Source organism: Haliaeetus leucocephalus, unplaced genomic scaffold (genome assembly GCF_000737465.1).
Source record: "Haliaeetus leucocephalus isolate CR32 unplaced genomic scaffold, Haliaeetus_leucocephalus-4.0 Scaffold306, whole genome shotgun sequence".
Lineage (NCBI taxonomy): Eukaryota > Metazoa > Chordata > Aves > Accipitriformes > Accipitridae > Haliaeetus > Haliaeetus leucocephalus.
Window position 1 is genome coordinate 1353660 of NW_010972742.1, and position 18269 is coordinate 1371928.

An 18269-nucleotide genomic window follows, 5' to 3' on the forward strand; every position below is an offset into this window, starting at 1 on the left:
GGTGCGTATCAGCTGTGGGGTGCGACACCCAGACCTGTACAACAGTAGAGCCTTCTCACCCTGTTGATCCACAGCAGCACTGCTATCTACACCAGTCACAGGCTCTTGCCCTTTTAGGAGACTCAAACCACACAGGAAAAAGCAAAGCTGCTCCGTAAAGTTGCAGGAGAAGCAGCTTTCATCAGACTAATGTTCCTGGTTGTCCTGGGTGCCAAAACCCCAGACAACTGGGAAGACAGAGATATGAAACAAACTCTGCAAAGCAGCTCATCGCAAGTCAGTTGGCTGTGCACAGGGCACTTCCAACTGGGGGGAAGCTCAGGCACCAAGGTGGAGAGTGTCTCCTGAAGAAACGCAGCATCATGGGACCCTCTCGGCAGAATCGCCAGCAGTACTGGGGTCACCGACACAGCCGGTGCTTGGAGGGAGTGCTGTGCAAATTGTAATACTCATGTTCAAGCACCTGGATCAAATCCCAGTGTGACTAGTACAAACGCAGAGCCCCACCGGAGTTACTCCCGCCTTGTAACTGCACAGACCTCAGCCTGGCTTTCCTGGATACCAGAATTCCCCTGGGTCCAGCAGACGCTTGCTGCAACAGCCCTTATCAACAGAGAACTTGCTGCCTGTTTTCTGCTCGGCCCTCCCCAGCTCTGGGCTCCCACCTTATCCTGTTCCCAGCATGGGTTATTTATTCAGCTGGATACTCCCACCCACGGGAGCAGGCAGGCAATGGGTCCCACGGCGCTGCTGTTGGTCCCCTGGGTCCCTGGTACAGAGCTCCCCACCCGCCCTGGAGGCTGTCCTGGCCAGCAACCACCGTCTTTGTTTCAAAACCAGAGCTGGATGGTACAAAAGCAGACTGAAGAGGGGTTGGACTCCATTTTAGGCCATAAATCTCCTTAAAAACCAGCCATTTCAGAGGACGGTTTCCCAGTTTTGCTGCGGGCACTGTCTGGGAGAAGCAAAGCAACGTCAGTTGGCTTCTCACCGGCCTGCCCCCCTCTCTGGGACTGACTGCCCTGTGGTTGAACCTCACCCGAGTTTGGAAGAAGAGAAAACCATGGGACTTGCATGGCCAGAGACCCCATCCACTGTCCAGCGGCAGCAAGAATTGGGTGGGAGGCTCCGAAACGGAGGAGCACCCAGAGGAGCCCCACTGCAGAGCTGAGGACCTACGGGGTTTGCGGTCCATTGAGAGCGGCGCGTACCCTGCAGCCCAACAGCCACAGCCTCTAGCTCTGCGGCCATCTTCTGAGCCGGCGGCGTGCACGCTCAGCAGGCAGAGCCCTCGCCCCTCATCTCGTTAATCTGCCAGCCGCAGACCGCGCTGCCCGGCCGCACGCTTCCCACCCCAGGCAGCCTGCTCAGCACAGCACTGCTGCACACGGAGGCCCACGTAGCTGCGCTCCAGGTTTTCAGGTTTCTCTCCGACCTTCGGACATGGGCGGTGACACTCTGTGGAAGTGCTTGGCAAATGCTGCCATCGTGTTCAGCTCCGTGTTGGCTTCAGGCTTTCACACTTGTGAGTTTTTACCCTGTGCTTTATAAATAACGTTACCGACGTCTTTGGCTGGATAAATTCTCCTCTGTCTTTGGCTTGATCCATACAATTGGACAAAGCCCTTTTACTTCATGGTATTTGCCCAGAAACAGGAGAATCCTTTAAGCAATTTAAGGCTTGAATGATCAGGACAGGTTGTACAGTTACTGGAAAGTAAACCCTTGAAAATGTATGCACCGGCTGCATACAGCCCGTCAGTACTGTTCACTATCACAGGCTGGGAGACCATAAAAGTTTAATTGTGTAACAGCGGATGGAATTCAGTTAGCCAGCTTTATGTGACAAACGGGCCCATAATTCATTACCCAACTTTCCAGTAACGAGCTTCCACATGCTGAATTTCTGCTTACACTGAAACTTTCCAGATGTCCAAATTATGTCATAATTATAACAATTTTCAGTTATTGTAAACCTTTTTCCTCTCTCTGACTCTATCCGGCAGATGAACATGCACACTCTGGCACTCTATTTAAAGCAAGATCGTTAGCTGTCAGGATACCTTGGCCAATCCCAAACACTCATCAGCCCAATTAATTCCCAAGAACCGCTGAGCACAAAGGACTGGGGGAACCACTCAGAGCAGCAGCTCAGCTGCTCCAGCCTTCCTCGGAAAGGCAGGACTGGAGGAACAAACTTCCCATGCATTCCTGACTTTCCTTAGGTCACTTTTCAAGCCTATTTTTAGAGCGACCTTTTAGTGCTGCTTTTGGTGGTTTTAGGAATACATTAATTCAATTCAAACAATTATAATCCTCTGGTGACTAAAAGCAGTGAATCCCTCCTGTGAGAGCAGGTAAACACCATTCCTGAGTCAGAGAGTTATTAAGTGGCCCAGGATAAGGTATAGAATGCCTGTAAAGAAATCTGCCCTTTGCTTATTTGTGATAGATAAAGGAAGTCTGAGTGAGCCTCTTGCTGCTTGTTCCCTCCCTGAGCAGTATCAGGAAGAGCAATTCCCTTCCTGGGCTTGCAGGAGGGCACACCCAGTGTCCTGGGATATTAAGTATAATGAGTTTTTAGACCTCAACACAACAGCTGGGATAGGAGAGAAAATGAGAAATCCGTACTATCAAAGACTTTCTTCCTCCAATGTTATCCTTAGTTGGTGTTTTGCAACAACAGTGTTGCTATGAAATACATTAATAAAAACTAAGCCCAGACTTTTAAGCAGGAAGACTGCAAATCCAGCAGTAAGACAAAAATGATCATTCTCTCATGTGATCAGGACAAGAGTGTCTGGGTATGTTAGCAAGAATCAGAGAGAAAATATTTTTATTTCTCCAAGTAAAGAGAGTCACAAGCCCATTTTTTTCCTCTTTCAGTCATCTTTGCAGGCATCTGTAACAGACCCACGGACTCCTGGCTCCCAGTCCCCAGGGCTGAGCAGGAGGTAACACCATGAGCACAGCCATGCTCGACAGCCACTTCCACAACAAGATACGACTACTCCAACCAATTTTGCATATTTGGGCCTGTCCCAACTAGTTGCAAGAACCTTTACCCTGAGAACAAACAGCTAGGAAATGCCTCAAACTGCATACCAGGCCTTGGGCCAAGGAGGCAATGGGCTCCCCATCTCCACCTCAACAAGCACCCTGGGGCTGGGAGAGAGAAGGGTTAACCCAGAGGAACGCAGGATGCTGAGCCAAACAGCAACCCAGGAGTACCAGCAGCATCCTCCCCTGCTCCAGCACTCTGCAACAAGAGAACATCTGCCTAAACAAAAGCTCCCTGTGCTGGTGCAGCTTCCTTGCAGGCAGGAGGAGTGCCACAGACCCTGCCTACTGCAGAGAGGATTTCAAAACTTCACCTGATGCTCTGGGGAGGCAGGCAGAGTCCGTCAGTCTGATCCAGACTGAATTGTTACATGGGTAGGAGACCCAGGACATGCATTTCTGCCCTTTATTCCAGACTTTCATATACAGTTGGCATCAAGTCCCTCTCTGAATTGGTCACACTGGCAAAGGCATTTCACATTCCTCGTCTCCACTGCCCTGTCCCCGTGTCTGCGCCAGTAACCCTTCAGCACCCACTGAAAACAAGTGTGACAGAGAATCCAGTGAGGCTGTCTCAGCCCTAGAGCAGATGCTTCAAACTCTGGGTGAGCAGGAGCTGCTGTCTCACTCCCTGGCCATCCTCATCCTTGCTCCTGGACTGCCAGGACTCCCTTATGCGCTGCAGGACGTAGGCAGGGCCCCGCAGCTCTCTCCCTCCAAAGCTCTCCGACAAGCTGCCCGTCAGCCCAGCTAAGGGACAGGTACCAACAGCCTGAAGATGGACTGCGGCCACCCTTGTCCCCTGCAGCTGTACCACCTCTGCGCTAGCTGAGGGCATGCGGAGGGGAGAGACACTCGCGGGATACTGACCAGTAGGAGTTGATGATTTTGCAGAAGGCCAGCTCGCAGCACATTTTCAGGTTGCTCTGATGTTCAGGAAGGTCTGAAGACGAACACTTACTGGGATCCACCTCACAATTTTCATCTGATTCGTACAGTGCCTTGATAAATTCCCCTGTAAAACAGACAGTCGGTGATGGGTTTTGGAGACATGAGAGACGCAGCCTTCAAGAAATACTGTTCATAAGCCCCAGTGCCTGAGCAGTTACCCTATGCCCCATCACACTGGCTGAACAGAAGCCGGATCAGAGCAGGCAGCGGTGGCTCCCGGGGCAGGCTGTACCCCAGCCAGCTCTCAAGATCTCCGAGGGGACCCAGGAGCAGCCGGCAATGCCTTGGGAGCTCACAAAACAATACAGCACACCCTGCAGAAAGGCACCCGGACTCCTGATGAGCACGTTTCATCCCTCTTCCCCAGTTGGCAGGTCTGCCTCTGTGGCTATGGGCTATTGCATCAGAACTCTGCTGCCAAAACACCCGCTTCCTCAGCCTGCCCCGACCTCCCATTACACCAGTTCCAGAGACGCTCCCTCAGGCTAATCCAGTAGGAAGTATGCTGGCAAGTTCTGTAATTATTTGCAGGATGGCCTGCTACTGCAGACTGTGCCCTGGCGCTGACAAGCCAGTCTGATTCACAGGAGAAATAGGTAATTAAAGGAAAGAAACAATTTACTTGGTTTATTTTGAGCTAAACATCACACAAAATTAAATTAAAATATTTCTCTGCATTTCCCTGCACTCCTGTTTGCTGCCTGGCTGCTCCTCACCCTTGCGGAGACTCACACTGTGGGTCTCCTTTGCCAGCAACTCTCTCTCATGTCACCTTTCACGCTGGGGTACCCGGGCACAGACCCCTGCCACCCTGGCTGAGGGTGCTTCCCACCGCTTCGGCAGGTGCCCAGCTCCGGGGGATGGCGGTGTCCATCCCAGTTAGCACACAGCAGTGGCTGGGGAGAGCAGGGGACAGGATAACAGGGATTAAGAGGTAGTGTTTAGCTAAGGACCTGCAGGGCGGGGTGACGTTCTGGGAGAAAGGTTTGCTTTGGTTTTCTTCTAATTCCTGTTGGTTTGCTCATCTCCTAATTCCTGACCTTCTTGGGTTTTCCCATCCTCCTGGTTTTTGCCCACTCTAGTCTGCATTCCTCCCCTATTGCCAAAACAGATTTTAATTACGTACTGGAGAGCCTCTCCAATGTATTTTCGGCTCTGCCAGGGAGTTCTGGAGCCTCTCTGCTCGCCTGCAGGTGATGCCTGCTGTTATTATCTGGCCCTATTACTTGCTTGTGCTTCATGGTTTAAAGGAAAGCGCTATGCTGTATTGTGTTACCTTGTGACATACAGATGAATCATTTCACTGATAAAAGGTCTACACAAAATCAGCGCCCCGAACAGCGAGCAAGAACTGCAGGCTCCTCCCGTACTAGATGGAGCTGGCTTGGCAGCATTTGCACTGAGCCCTGAAAGGGGAATATTTCAAAATTCTCTGCCCTCATTAATCTCCTGGCTTTTTAGAAATTTTATGAGGTAATCTACTTACAGACTTGCCTTCAACCAGAAGGCATTACAAGGCAGAAATAAATCATATTCCTTTTCCCATTCTTGTGGGCTATCTGTTGGTTTGACTGAATTTGCTCAACGATCTCTCCTTCCTCGACATTGTCATTATTACTATTATCTTAATAAAGTATTTACGCTTCTTTGCACCTTGCTAAAATTACACAAATCCACTAGTAGGAACCCAACATACTGAAAAATTAACACCTCAATAAAACTCTGCTCATCCTACTGCTAGGATGTGGATCCAATCTAGCTGCCTTCAGCTGAGGATCAGACATAGTGCTTCAAAGGCAGCCTCTCCCCATCCTCGTGCTGTGCTGGCTGCACACAGCAACACAGAAATTCCTTCCTGACCTGCCCAGAAGCAGAAGCTCTAATTATTTTCATTTGCATCAAGAGAAATATTTTTGGAGCCATAAACATAGCCAGCACTTAAAAAAACCACCAGGAGGGTTCCCAGCGTGATCTGGGAGGCAACTCTCATCACTGTAAGTTGGGAGATTTCATCTGACTCACTAGCGCTGCGAGGAACTGGGGGAGCGTCTCTGGTGGGGGCGTGCAATCAGGCAAAGGATTCAATCAGCCGCTGTGACACTGCCAGTGCTGAGACAGAAGACTTGGCAGGCAGCATAATGCCTTCAAATATCAATTTGTTATCTCCTCTGAAAGCAGATTAAAGCGCTAACTCAGCAGTGACCTTCACCTGGGAGCAGAGAGCCGCCCGCTGCGGCCACAGCTGTGCCCCGGACTCGGACCCCACTGCCAGAGAAACCCTCCAGCAGGTAAATGCTGGTGCCTCTGACAACCATCAGGGCTGAGCTGATGGTTTCCACCACGCAGAGCACCCTGCAGCTTAGAGGAGGACCTCTCTGGGCGACACTCGCCAACGCTCTGTACATACCTAAGGCATCTTGCAAGTATTTCTGCCCCACCAGCTTCAGGTACTCTTCGATTGCTTTGGTGGCCAGTGTATTCTCCCTGAAAATGAGATGCTCATTCTCACCACAGCGATCAACTTCAGACATCATCAGGTCAGTCAAGAAATCCTGGAAAGCAAAGCCCATGGTGGGTCACCACGCACTGACATACACTTTGTTGAGCAGAGCAGCAGCCTCCCCTTCTCCAGAGAGGTCTCACCTTCGTAAGACACAAGAGGGAGTGGAGGTGCTGCAGGTGATCCTGTGTGTGCACGCTGCGTTACTACCAGCCCGACTTCCCTCCTGTTTCTCCAACCTCACAGAGACAAGAGGAGAAATAAATCTCTGGAGAGTCACAACTTTTGCACCCCAAAAAAATGATTCATTCCAGACCTGCACCACATTTGCCTCTCCATCAGTGCTGGTTTTTGGCTGCGTCTCATATCAGCCTCACATTTTGTGGGTGAAACATGTTCTTCACTGCTAAATGTGGCTGCATTTAGTGTCTAACTGCACTGGCTGCAAAACAGGGGCATACTTAGATGTCATGAGCTGTGCCCCACACTTAATGGCTGAGAATCAAGCCTGTAATACGCATCAAGATGCTTAAATGTCCTATTTCCTTTCCTTAGTATTCACAGAAATAAATAGCACTGCTACAGCACACATTTTGGGCACATTTTTGGTCTGATGTGCACACGACCAAATACCATGCAATTTTATAATCCTCTGTGCTTCAGAGCAATGGATGGGGTGAGCAGGAACAGACCGCATGCTGACAGCTGCACCGTGCATCAGCCCAGGCTACTGAATTGCAAATTCTAAAAGGAAAAAACAGCGCTTCAGACCGAGCTCCATGTCTGCTTCAGCAACAGCGTTAACTGATCAGAGAGGGTCACGTAGCTCCCCATGCATTCTGCTGAAAATCCACTACGTGGTGTAATATTTAGTGTGCTGTAGCTAGCGTTAATGCAGGAGAAATGCCATGCAGTTTTTAATGCTAATAAATATTCAGCTTCTGTTCTCTGCACTGCTAAAGGGAAAAGCAGTTCTGGGCCCCTGCCCAGCTCCTCGCCGCGCTGGGTGCTGAAAGGGTTGACCTCCTCCCACCCAGCACCCCTCACCTGGACCCTGGATGACAAAGGGAAACTGGCTGCTGGCACCGTGTAAATCACATGCATTAAACCTCTTATGGTTTCCCCATGCAGGAGACAGAGAAATGTTGACATACAAATTCACTTCTACAACCAAGGGCACCTTTTTTAAACTGCCTTCCTCTAAAACAAAATAATCTGCTCAGTAATAACCTCTCACTAAGAAATTCTCCTTCATTTGTCATGACTGTACCAGATGTAACCCGTTCCTGGCAGGGGCAGCAGGAGCACCCCAGAGCTGCCGTGCAGAGACCGAGGTCCTGTCCTTGCCGTCTGCAAGCAAAGCACAGCTCCCAGAGCCCCCCCGAAACACTGTGGCCACAACCCAGCCTGCTCCAACCCAGACTTAGGGAAGGGGACACTCAGGTCCCATTCCCTGCCAGCGGCTGCCCAGGAGATTTGCAAAAGAGGCACTTAGCTCCATTTCATTTTTCACAGGGACATCTCTGCACTGAAAGTTTAATCAAGGTTCAACAAACAGCTCCACCTGAACCCAACGGACCCAAATCATTTAATCTACAGGCCCTTCATTACTGTGCTTCTGTCCCAGACAAAGGAAAATCCAGGCAGCAGGCAGGTATGTCTCCCATCTGAGAACAGGGAAGGAGGGGAGGAAGGCTGGCATCTCTGCAGCACCCAACGGCCCGATCTCTCCCACCTTCCCACAGGACTGTGACTGGGACCAACACGCTGCCGTGACCTTCCCAAAAGCGCCTCTAGAAAAGCCAGAGGAGGAGCTTTGGAAAACAAAAAAGTCACTTCCATTATTTCTTTAGCCAGAAGATCCCCTTCCTCAGATCCTGCTACATCTGCAATGCTCTAGCAGCTGCACAGGCAAAAATCCCTCCTGGAAGCAAAGCACGTGCCTCCCCCCGCTATTTTCTCTCATTTCGCCCCTTTTATCAGCCAAGCTGGAATGAAACTTTAAACCCCTGCTCAAATCCTGTTAGCTGCTATCTGGGTAACTCTATCACCTTTATCTTCCTGGGTCTCTCCCAGGGTACGTTTCAATTCCAAGCCACAGCTCAGGCTGACACAAGGTGCCGATTCTTAATTAGCAGCCGCTGACCTTGGCTTTGCTTGATTCTCTTTCCTGTCACTTTCCCAACATACTAATTATCTCAGGAACACTGAGTTTTACAGCTTCTCTTAGCCAAGTGTTTGCTTTATCCCCCCTCGTCGGCTGAGTACTGGCTGCTGCTGGATGCGGGGCCAAGGTGCAACGCACAACCCAACTGCAAGCCAGGGCTGCCGAGCGCTGGAAACCCAGGGGCCAAGTTTTAGCCAGCGATAATGTGAATTTTGTTGATTTTAGCCAATCTACAAAATTCACTAGAATTTAAAATGAGGCAAAATTCCACTGTGGGACTCAACACAAAGCCGGAAAAGAGCCCCCTGAAACCTCTGCTGCGGTTGTTATCCCCTACAGAGCACCTGCAGCTCAACAGCTGAGAAAACGACCCCTTGACTCCGAAGTGGAAAGGAAAGCTGCTGAAATCCCAAAGAGCTCCATTACGGTGCAGCACCAAAGCTGGGGCGTGATGTGGCAGAATCTGGCCTTGTAACTGATCAGCGGATGGAGGCGAGAGCCAGGATACCCAACAGCATCCCCCAGACCAGGGCTTCTCACGGTCCCCAGCAGGTCCAGCCTCCCTAGGCTGCAGGAGGCATCTCGCCGGGCTGTATGGACCAGGCCTAAGATATGTCAGGGATCAAAAGACCCACAGCCAGCGTCCCCGAGCGACTTCCTCCGCAGAGATCGCTCTCGACAGCCCAGCGGGGCTCTGCTAGCTGCGGGAAAGGAACCACGTCCGTGGGTCAGTTCCCATGACATCTGCAATTTCTGTCCCAGGGCCATCTTCCAGATCTTGCCTTCCCTCCGCACAAAAAAGCCACATCAGCTCTGATCACACGTCTGGTATCTCTGCCTTAAGTACGCCAGCAGCCAGCACTCGGAAGACACAAATGGAATGCAAATACTTGTCAAATCCCTCCGGGGGCCTCACTCACCCACATACAAGGTTCTGAATAAAATGCAATAACTAAAGCCAATAAAACTCCCTGTTTCTGAGCAGCAGAGATCAGCAGGGGGTTGTTTTCACTTAGGGCCCCTGGCAATGGAAGAAAATAAGATGCTTTATTTCATTACATCGGAGTCGAGAGGGGAAGGAAAAGGTCTACAGTAAAAATTAAGGGCTGTGGCAACGTTCTTCAGGCTTGCTCCTGTGTTTATTTTAAGGACATTTGCTTCAGACTGGACACAGCTGAACCTGTGCAACTTCAGTCACTGCACATATGCGGATAAAGAGCAATTCATAAATAAATTCAGAGCATGACAACACAAGGCTGCACTGGTTTCCAGTACTTTTCAAATAAACCAAGCATGAGCCCACAGCAGGCTGTGCTCTTCTAAGGCAGCTCCTCCAGTCCTCTAGAAACACACGCAGGAGCTTCACTGCCGGCGTGGCAGGCTGGTCCCCGCAGCAGGCAGAGTCCTCAGCACCACCGCAGGGCTCACGGGCCCCCCCAGCGCCTGCTCTGCCTGCACAGGGCAGCCAGCAACGCTGGCCTGAGCCTGGATTTGCTCCCTGCGCATCGCTCTGTCCCTCAAGTGTCTCCATCCCGATTTACCTGTAGCGTAGCCTAAAAACATTTCCATTTCCCCTCGGTCTTCATCCGGTGAGCTTCAGATGCTGCTTCCCCTGCCCCACCTGGGTGAATTCATCCTCCCGCCTCAAACCACAACCAAACAGCATCTTCTTGTGGGTGAGGCAACGTCTCCTAACCCCTGCCTCGTCCCTCACGCATGCACCAATTCCGGACGTCTGACTAAATCAGTCACCTTGCAGCAGGGCTGCTTCACACTGCCATGGCGGATCCCCCAAACCTTTGCCTGGGGAAGCTGGAAGGAGAATATGGAAATAGGGGTGATGCCCTGGAAACGAGCGTGCTGCAGCCCTGCGCCGCTCCGCGTGAGGTCCCCGCAGGTGGCCCGCTGAAGCTGCTGCCTCGTGTCAGCCAGCATCCACATCAGCGCCGGCCCAGGGCCCAGCTGCCCTGGGGGTGGCCTGAGTTGGAAAAGGCTCATTGAAAAGTGAAGCCCACCAAGAGAAAAACCAACACCTGCTCAAAAAACCAATCCTTCATTGCTCATGTCAATAGGGCCACGGAAGCAGACTAATTGCATTGCTCAAACACAAAAAATGGGAAGAAAAAGCTTCTTCACGGGGGACAAAGCTGGAGCAGACAGCTAATTCAGTCAAAAATCTGATTAATAGCTGACAGCCCTGCCTGCCCAGAGCACCAGCACCCCCCAGGCCTGCACTCCCCGCCGCGCCGGCAGGACCGAGCACCCCGCACTGCTTGAAACTTGCAACGCTTGCACTTGCCCACCCCACCCTGGCAAGGGGTCTGTCTACATCAAGTATCCCAGTCCCGAAGGGGTTCAAAGGTGCCGGTCCCTGTGCCCGGGGGGTGTCACTGGGCAACGCCTTCCCCCTCCAGCTCCTGAGCCCAAGGAGGCAGAAAGATGGAGCCAGCCGGGAGCCTGGCAGGGCTGCGGCGAGAGCAGGAGTGTTTCCTAGGCAAAGGGAGCCAACAAGCAACACGAGTCTTGCAGGACGTATCCTGTCCATACCCAGGAAGGATTTTGCACCTCACTATCCTGGGGAAGGTCCTCCAGCCCCAGCCTCGCAGGGATGCGTCCACAGCTGGAGCACGTGGAGTGTCACAGAGCTGATGGACCCCACGGCCCTGCACACGCCGCTTGGGTCACGCACCCCTCTGGGCTGGCGCTGATTGTTCCCAATATCATAACTGACTGATGGGCAGATTGACTTTGAAATAATAAGGTTCTCCACATCACAAGCCTGATTAATAGGATTGACTTAACCTTAAGAGGATTGAATTGATAAAGGTAATAAGATTACGGCGTATTTCAAAGACTAGCCCAGAGTCCAGCTGGGCTTTTACGCAAAGGTGAAAAACACCAGGGGCTGGGAGGGCTGTCGGTTACAGGTGGACGAGCGTCAGGACACACCTACGTGTCAGCGCTGCAGTGGCAGAGAAATGCGGCACTCGACGGTGCTGAGCTGTGCAAGGAGAGCGGCAGAGGGGCAGGGTCTGGGTCCTGGGCAGACAGTGTGAGACCAAGGACCCCAACCACCAGTCCTCGACTCTTCACCACCACACAGCTCCTCTGAGGGTCTGCGCTGGACGCTTCTCTGCTGGGAAATGCAGTGATGTTCCCTCCTTTGAGCATTGGAGCTCATCCTCGACACTTCTAGCATTTTCTAATTCTCCTTGGGAGAAGGAGGTGAAATGGCAATGCGAGGGTTAATGCGCAGGCATATGTGTCCATCACCTTGCTAAGGAAACCTGAGGGATATAACACTAACACACTGATGGACCACCACCTCCCTGCGAGGGCAGAGGGACCGGATCCCATCCAGGAGGCTGAGAAACCGCACGCCACCCCGACAGCCAGAACACTGATCCCTGCAGCTGCCACTCACCAGCTTTCTCCATCCTTTCAGCCAACCTGACTGTTGTGTTCAGGGAGAAGGGGAAAAACGGTGGGGGTGCTCATAAAACTGATTAAAAGCCTTATTAGCTCAACTATGGCTGCTATAAAGTATTATCAGGGAGATAAACTCTTTGTGGGGGAAATGATATGGCTGCTGCCAGTCTCGTCTACGGCTGAACGTGTGCAGCATCCTTCCTTCCCTGTGTCTGCAGCCTTTCCCGTGCAGATAAGGGAGTGGCGCTCCCCAAAGCAACTGACCGAGCCCTGGTTCCACCAGCCTCCAAGCCCAGCAGCTTCCCGGGCCATGCCACTCATTTCCAGGTCCCCTCCCTGACCTGAGTAGTCACTTTTAGGCAGCCCTACGTGGTATTTGCAGGTCCTGCACTTAAACTGCTGCTGCCAGCGGAGCTCTGACCGAACACCCCGCGCTGCCGAGGAGGGGAACGTGGGGAGTTTCCAGAAGGCTCGCACGGGGGGAGTAAATACATCTGCTTAGCTGAAGCAAATCCTTGCAGCATAAACAAACAGGGACACATGTTTATTCTTCACTCCATTCACAACACAGTAAATATTTATTTCAAGTGAGCAGCTGGTTACTTAGAGCTTTGTCTAATGTTGGGTTTGATCTACCAACCATTTGGACAAGAGAGGGTTTTTTTAATATACATTTATGGTCATGAACTGAGCTTCAAAAGCTGTAAGACAGCCCTGAAATAAATCTAAGCATGGGAAATATTCTGGAAGCATCCAAAGTCACAATTGGTCTCGCTTTGAGGAGGATGCAGCCTGCCTATCCATAACCACATCACAAAGGCCACATCAAGTCATGCTAATGGCAAGGGTGAGCACTCCCAGTAACACCAAGGATGGCAACAGAAATACTTCTAATTATGAGTTCGTGTCTTTTGTCTATGCGTTGCAAAACACATGAAAATACTTAAGACATCTCTCCACACCCTTACAGGTAACATTTTATCAGTGCTTGCACTGGGAAGATGAAGCACATGACAAGTCAAGGACAGATGCTGAGAGCCCGCGTCTCTGTGTTTAGCCACAAAACTATGTCCCTCTTACAGCACAGCGATGCCTCTTCCAGCCCCTACTTGCCATAAAAAGACAGTGAACAACCGCTTGCCCTGAGCAAGCTGATTTAGGGCTGGATGTTTGTCGGACTTTCCAGTGGGCTGGGGCAGCTCCCTCAGCCACACTGTCTGCACTTTTAGCTTTATCAAAATGCTTTTCCCCTCCTCTCCACCTATTTGCCTTGGCGGCTGGTCAGGGGTTTCCAGGCGTGCCCTGATGCACACCAAACCCTTGCGCAGCGCTGCAGGGATGAAGCTTTTCCCTTTCCCAAATGGAGATCAAAGGAAGCATGGACTTTGACTCCAGAGAGGACTCTGTTTTCGTTCTCCACCTTTTACCTATTGTGATACAGCTATGAAGCCCAGGAAGAAGCAGATATTTAGGGAGAAAATTCAGCTGCAGTGCCTCTGGGTTTTAGCAGCTTCAGGTAACGACACCTGGCTGGGGGGGGTCAGCTCAATATTGCAAAGGAGCAAAGTGGGGTGTCTGTGGGTAAGGATCGCCCTCCTGCCGTCTGCGGGGCTGCACAGGGACACTGGTGGGCAGGGGCCTGGCTGTGGCTGGCACACACAGCACCATCCGCGCAGCACCACATCGCACCTCTCCTGCACGGAACTCCTGCAGCGTGGCTCTGGGTGGACGCACGTACCCAATCGGCCGTGCCTCATTAAGGGATTACACCATATTTACAGCAAATCGCTACAGGAAAACACGGCCCGAAACAGCACAAGAGCAATTAGCTGCTAACGAGTCTTCATAGATAATCTACCGGACACTTGTTTCTCAGTCCAACTGTAATTGCTGCTTTAGTGTCAGCTATAGCAGCCAAGATCCACAAAACCCCCTTTATCAGCAAAATAAATTAGTGGTTGCTGATTGCCACGACTGCACTCTTCAGGGCAGGGGAGAGCTCTGAAGAGGTCCTTGGAAAGGCTCTTGGCAAGGCACAAGGACGGGGAACCCACCTCCAGCCCAGGCGAGCTTCAGAGGGTCACGGGAGGACAGAGACGTGGAGGTGGGGGCCGCTGCCCCCCTGCCCTGCACACCAGTGCCAGGGAGCAGGGTGCTCACCGCTGCCGGACCGGGCTGAGGTCCTCACTCAGCAGAAGCTGGGACCCGGCCCCATTTTCTACAGCCTCAAGCCTCATCCCGCAGCACGCCGGCTCCCCTCGCACCATCCCCACCCGCTGGGCTCCTGGCCCACGGGGATCTGTTCTCCTCCTCCCGGGCTCTAAACCCCATTTCAAAACCCTCCGTGCCCTACTTCGGGCCGTGGGTGTTTTACCTTCCTGTTCAGTGTCGCCTCTGAATGAGCAGGTATTTAGGTGGTGGGTGAGTCTGGGCTGAGGGAACTACGTCCTCAGCATCAAAACCAAATGCAGTTCAGAGCCAGACCTGCCTGCAGGCACGTGCCTTCCCCAACATACACAAACACATACAGAGCCACTTTACCTACAACAAAAGAAAAATGAAAACAAGCTGTTTCTCCTGCAGACTAGCTGGGAAGACAAAGTAAGAGGCTGTCGTTTCTGCGTTGAAACTCCAGGGAGGTGCTCAGAGCCCTGCCGAGGGGCCAGCCAGGTGATGCCCAGGGAGAGGGAAAGCAAGCAGCACGGTGATCAGAATTCTTTAAGCACTTGGACTCATCCTGTCCGGTCCTTCTCCCTGGAGCAGGTCAAGAGGGGCTGCCCAGCGGAGGGCAGGGACCGCAACACCAGCACAGCCTCTCTGTGCAGAGCAGGAACCAGCCTGCCGGTCTCCTGCGGTTGTGTCCCCTTGCTGGGTCGCGGTGTTTAGCTGCAGGGGAGCTTTCCTGAGCAGTGGTGGGGTGTACCCATGTCACAGAAGCAAGGGTGAGGGGATGTTTTCCTTTCCCATTCCTTGGTTTTTTACCTTACTCCTGCTTTTCCCTTTCTCTGCTTATCCAACTCCTCTAGAAAGGATGCACCACCCGGTTCCCATGCTCCAATAACTCCTGTTGCTCTGACAGCTCCCTAAACCCTGTGCTAATGCTGATGGCAGATGACAAGCAGGGAAAGCAGAAGCTCCATTTTAGGGGGAAATTCATCAAGTCTGTTTACTGTGTCCCCCATGCAGAGCCTCTGGGATCTCAAGCACTGATGCAGACACATGTCTAGAAACACACTTGCTCTCTCCAGAGCCTCTCAAGTACCAATGAGAAGAGGAAAAAGGCAGGAGCAGTGACGACAGCTCTCGGCCATGCCCGCACACGATCCGTGGTGACCGAGATTGGGGCGACACTTGAAGCCTTTTGCACCAGAACCGTGTAAGCCACAGACAGGGTCCTTCATGGCAATGTCATTCTAACAGGAGCCCTGGCACTAGCACCATCACAGACACAGCGAAGGGCAGCGCAGCCCCCAGTCTGCAGGGAGGAGCAGTACCAGCAGAAGGCGCGAGGAGTGGGACACCTACGATGCTCTCCTTCTGTAACCTCAGAGCGTTACTTCACACCCCGTGAATCACAAGCCACTTCTGTCACCGCCGAGGGCAACAAAGCCAAGGGGACCAGGACTGTGGTCCTTCCCTGCGCTCCTGGGGTCTGACACTGCTGCCTGGGATCAGGAAAGCTTTAACTATTTAGCTATTTTCTCTGCCTCTGCAATAGCAGGCCCACAGCCTCGCAATCCTCTCAGTGAGCTTTGCCTGCCTTGATCTAGATCAGGAAGCCAAGCCACTTCTCTGTTCGACAGATGGTAACTAAATCTAATCCACAAACCCTGCCACGGTCCCGGCAGCAGCGGCAGCTGCAGAGGAAGCAGAGCCTTGCGATTCCCGCTCAGGTGAGCGGCTCATGTCTCCTCAGCACTGCAAAAGCTTTGGAAATCTTGCTCTTCCCCAGCTCCCCCCTGCAGAGTTCAGGGAGATGTTAACAGAGAAAAACGCTGATGCTTTAACTCCTGCAGTCCTGACAGTGGCACTGCCCTCCATGGCTCTGCCGTGCCACCTGGGGACCTCAGTGCTTGCCGGTGCTCTCCAGTAAGGGGTTTTTTTCCAGCTCTGCTCACCCTGTACCCTCACAGATCACAACCAGGAGAAAATCCCACCATCTGCCTCCTCCTGGCCTGCTTCTTCCCCAGACCTGGCGAGGGATTCCCAACCATGAAGGATGTTCAGACAAAGCGGTCCACAAAACCTGAACTTCCACCACTCATCAGCTCCCCGACAAGCACTGCCCCGGGAGCACTCCAGGACCCCTGGGCTTTCCCACGCTGCTGCCCACCCCCACACCTCCCTTCCAAAAGCATCGGAACAGACCCTGAAGACTGAGAGCTGATTCAGAGACACGCGTGCCCGCAGGCGGACTTTGCTCTGAAATTCTCAAGAGGCTGTTCGCTCCCGTTCGGATCCCGTCGTGCTGGGTGCTCAGAGCAGCAGCACGGTGACAGGGAGGGAATGGAGCGAGGAGCTTGCTGGGTTCCCACAGGAATACCCGGCACACACAGCCTGCTTAGCTTAAGCCAGCGTTGCTAACATTTCATCCCCGAAAACTGCCTTCTTGCTTACTTTCACATTTGTGCCTGTTTATAAAGTAAGAGCCTGGCCCCTGAGCCTCCAGAAGGAGAGAAAAATGACTCGGTATCTTGTGGTCCTACCAACCTCTTTGCTAATTAAGCAATTCACACTGCACATGCTAGCAACTTGTTTGTAATTAAAAGCAAAATTAGAATGTATTAATGATGGCTAGGCCTGAAGCCCAACTGATGTGGTGATTTCCAAAACCCAGCAGGGAAGTCTGCTCCTGATGGTCTCTGATGGGATGGATGATGAAGGGTCTTACCTTGGCCTTGCCTGTACTCTGCAGGATGTGCACCAGCGCAGATGCCATCTCCTCTTTGTTCTTCACGCTCAGCGAGGGCTCCAGCACCGAGCACAGCACCATGTAATTGTTAGTGATGTACTCGGCAAACTCTTTGTACATCTCCATGGGAAGAATGCTCATACTCTGGTAGCGTGACTTGATGCGGATCATGGGCCCCGGGGATTTGCCCTTACCGGGGTTGGGGCTGACCACCGGGTACCATTTCTCTACAAACTGCCGGCCTGTGACAGAGCTGACGGGGATGTTCACTTGCCCAATGAAATTGGTCTTGTCCTTCTTTTTCTTCTTGTCAGTCTCTTTGTATAAGTGCACCGTAATGTTTTTGAGCGATGGGAGGTTATTAAATTCAAAGTGCTCCCCCCAAAATACATTATCAGTTTTCAATTTACAGGTAGTTCGTGCATAAAGAACGTCATCTAGGCATAATTCACACAAGTACTTTTTCTTAGCTGGCAGGTCCTTGGCTTCAATAATCCATAACTTTAACATATTCTCTACCCTTCTGCTGTTGTCCTGAAAAAAAGATGCAAAGAAAAAAAGGTCAATAAAAAAACCACAAAGCCAAGCACAACAAAACTGTAGATATGAGTTAATTATTTCGGATGTGCTAAATGAGCAGAGGCTTAATTACATTTTATTTTAAGGAAATACTGGCTCTCAGGAATTTGCATAATAACACTACTTATGTTAATTTTCCAAATATCACCGTGCTCTCCATGTCTGTTGGTGCCAATTAATATACGGAACAAGGAAGATAAAACCCCTCCAAATCATAAATGTGCCATTTCCCATTCACTGCCAAGAGGGCCTCAGAAGAAACCAAAAGAACCTCACTGATCATTAATGGCTTTTGCATAACAGAAGCTATGTTCCAGGTATCTCACAACCACCTCCTTTTTTAGTACAGCTGCTTTACAGCAGCACTGGAGTGTATTTTCTTTACTGTAACAGAGCAACAACAAAGGGATGTGAACGCACACCCAGCAATCACCTCATCCATGGCTGGAATGCAACCACCTCTGGCAGGGAAAGAAGCATTTACAAAATCTCACGATATTTTAGGGCAGAAGTCCAGAGCACCCAACTACAACATCGAGAGGAATTATGGGAGACAGACTGAGTTCCACGGGAGAATGACTACAATTCAGAAATAGAAATTTGGCTTGGATTTCTTTTAAACAATAACAGAGCAAAGGATTCTGTGGATCTTTAAGAGCTCTCCAGTGATG

The 18269-nt window shown here is 51.5% G+C and overlaps 1 protein-coding gene across 1 annotated transcript in view; it reads right to left on the reverse strand.

Annotated features, from left to right (window-relative positions):
- Window positions 1–18269, reverse strand: part of DAB2IP (DAB2 interacting protein) — a 42432-nt gene that overhangs the window by 15408 nt on the left and 8755 nt on the right. The window contains exons 3-5 of the mRNA XM_010570754.1: window positions 16999–17553; window positions 6419–6563; window positions 3931–4075 (exon numbers count right to left, since the gene is read on the reverse strand). Coding sequence (XP_010569056.1) covers window positions 3931–4075; window positions 6419–6563; window positions 16999–17553 — 845 coding nt within the window. The remainder of the gene's footprint in view (window positions 1–3930; window positions 4076–6418; window positions 6564–16998; window positions 17554–18269) is intronic.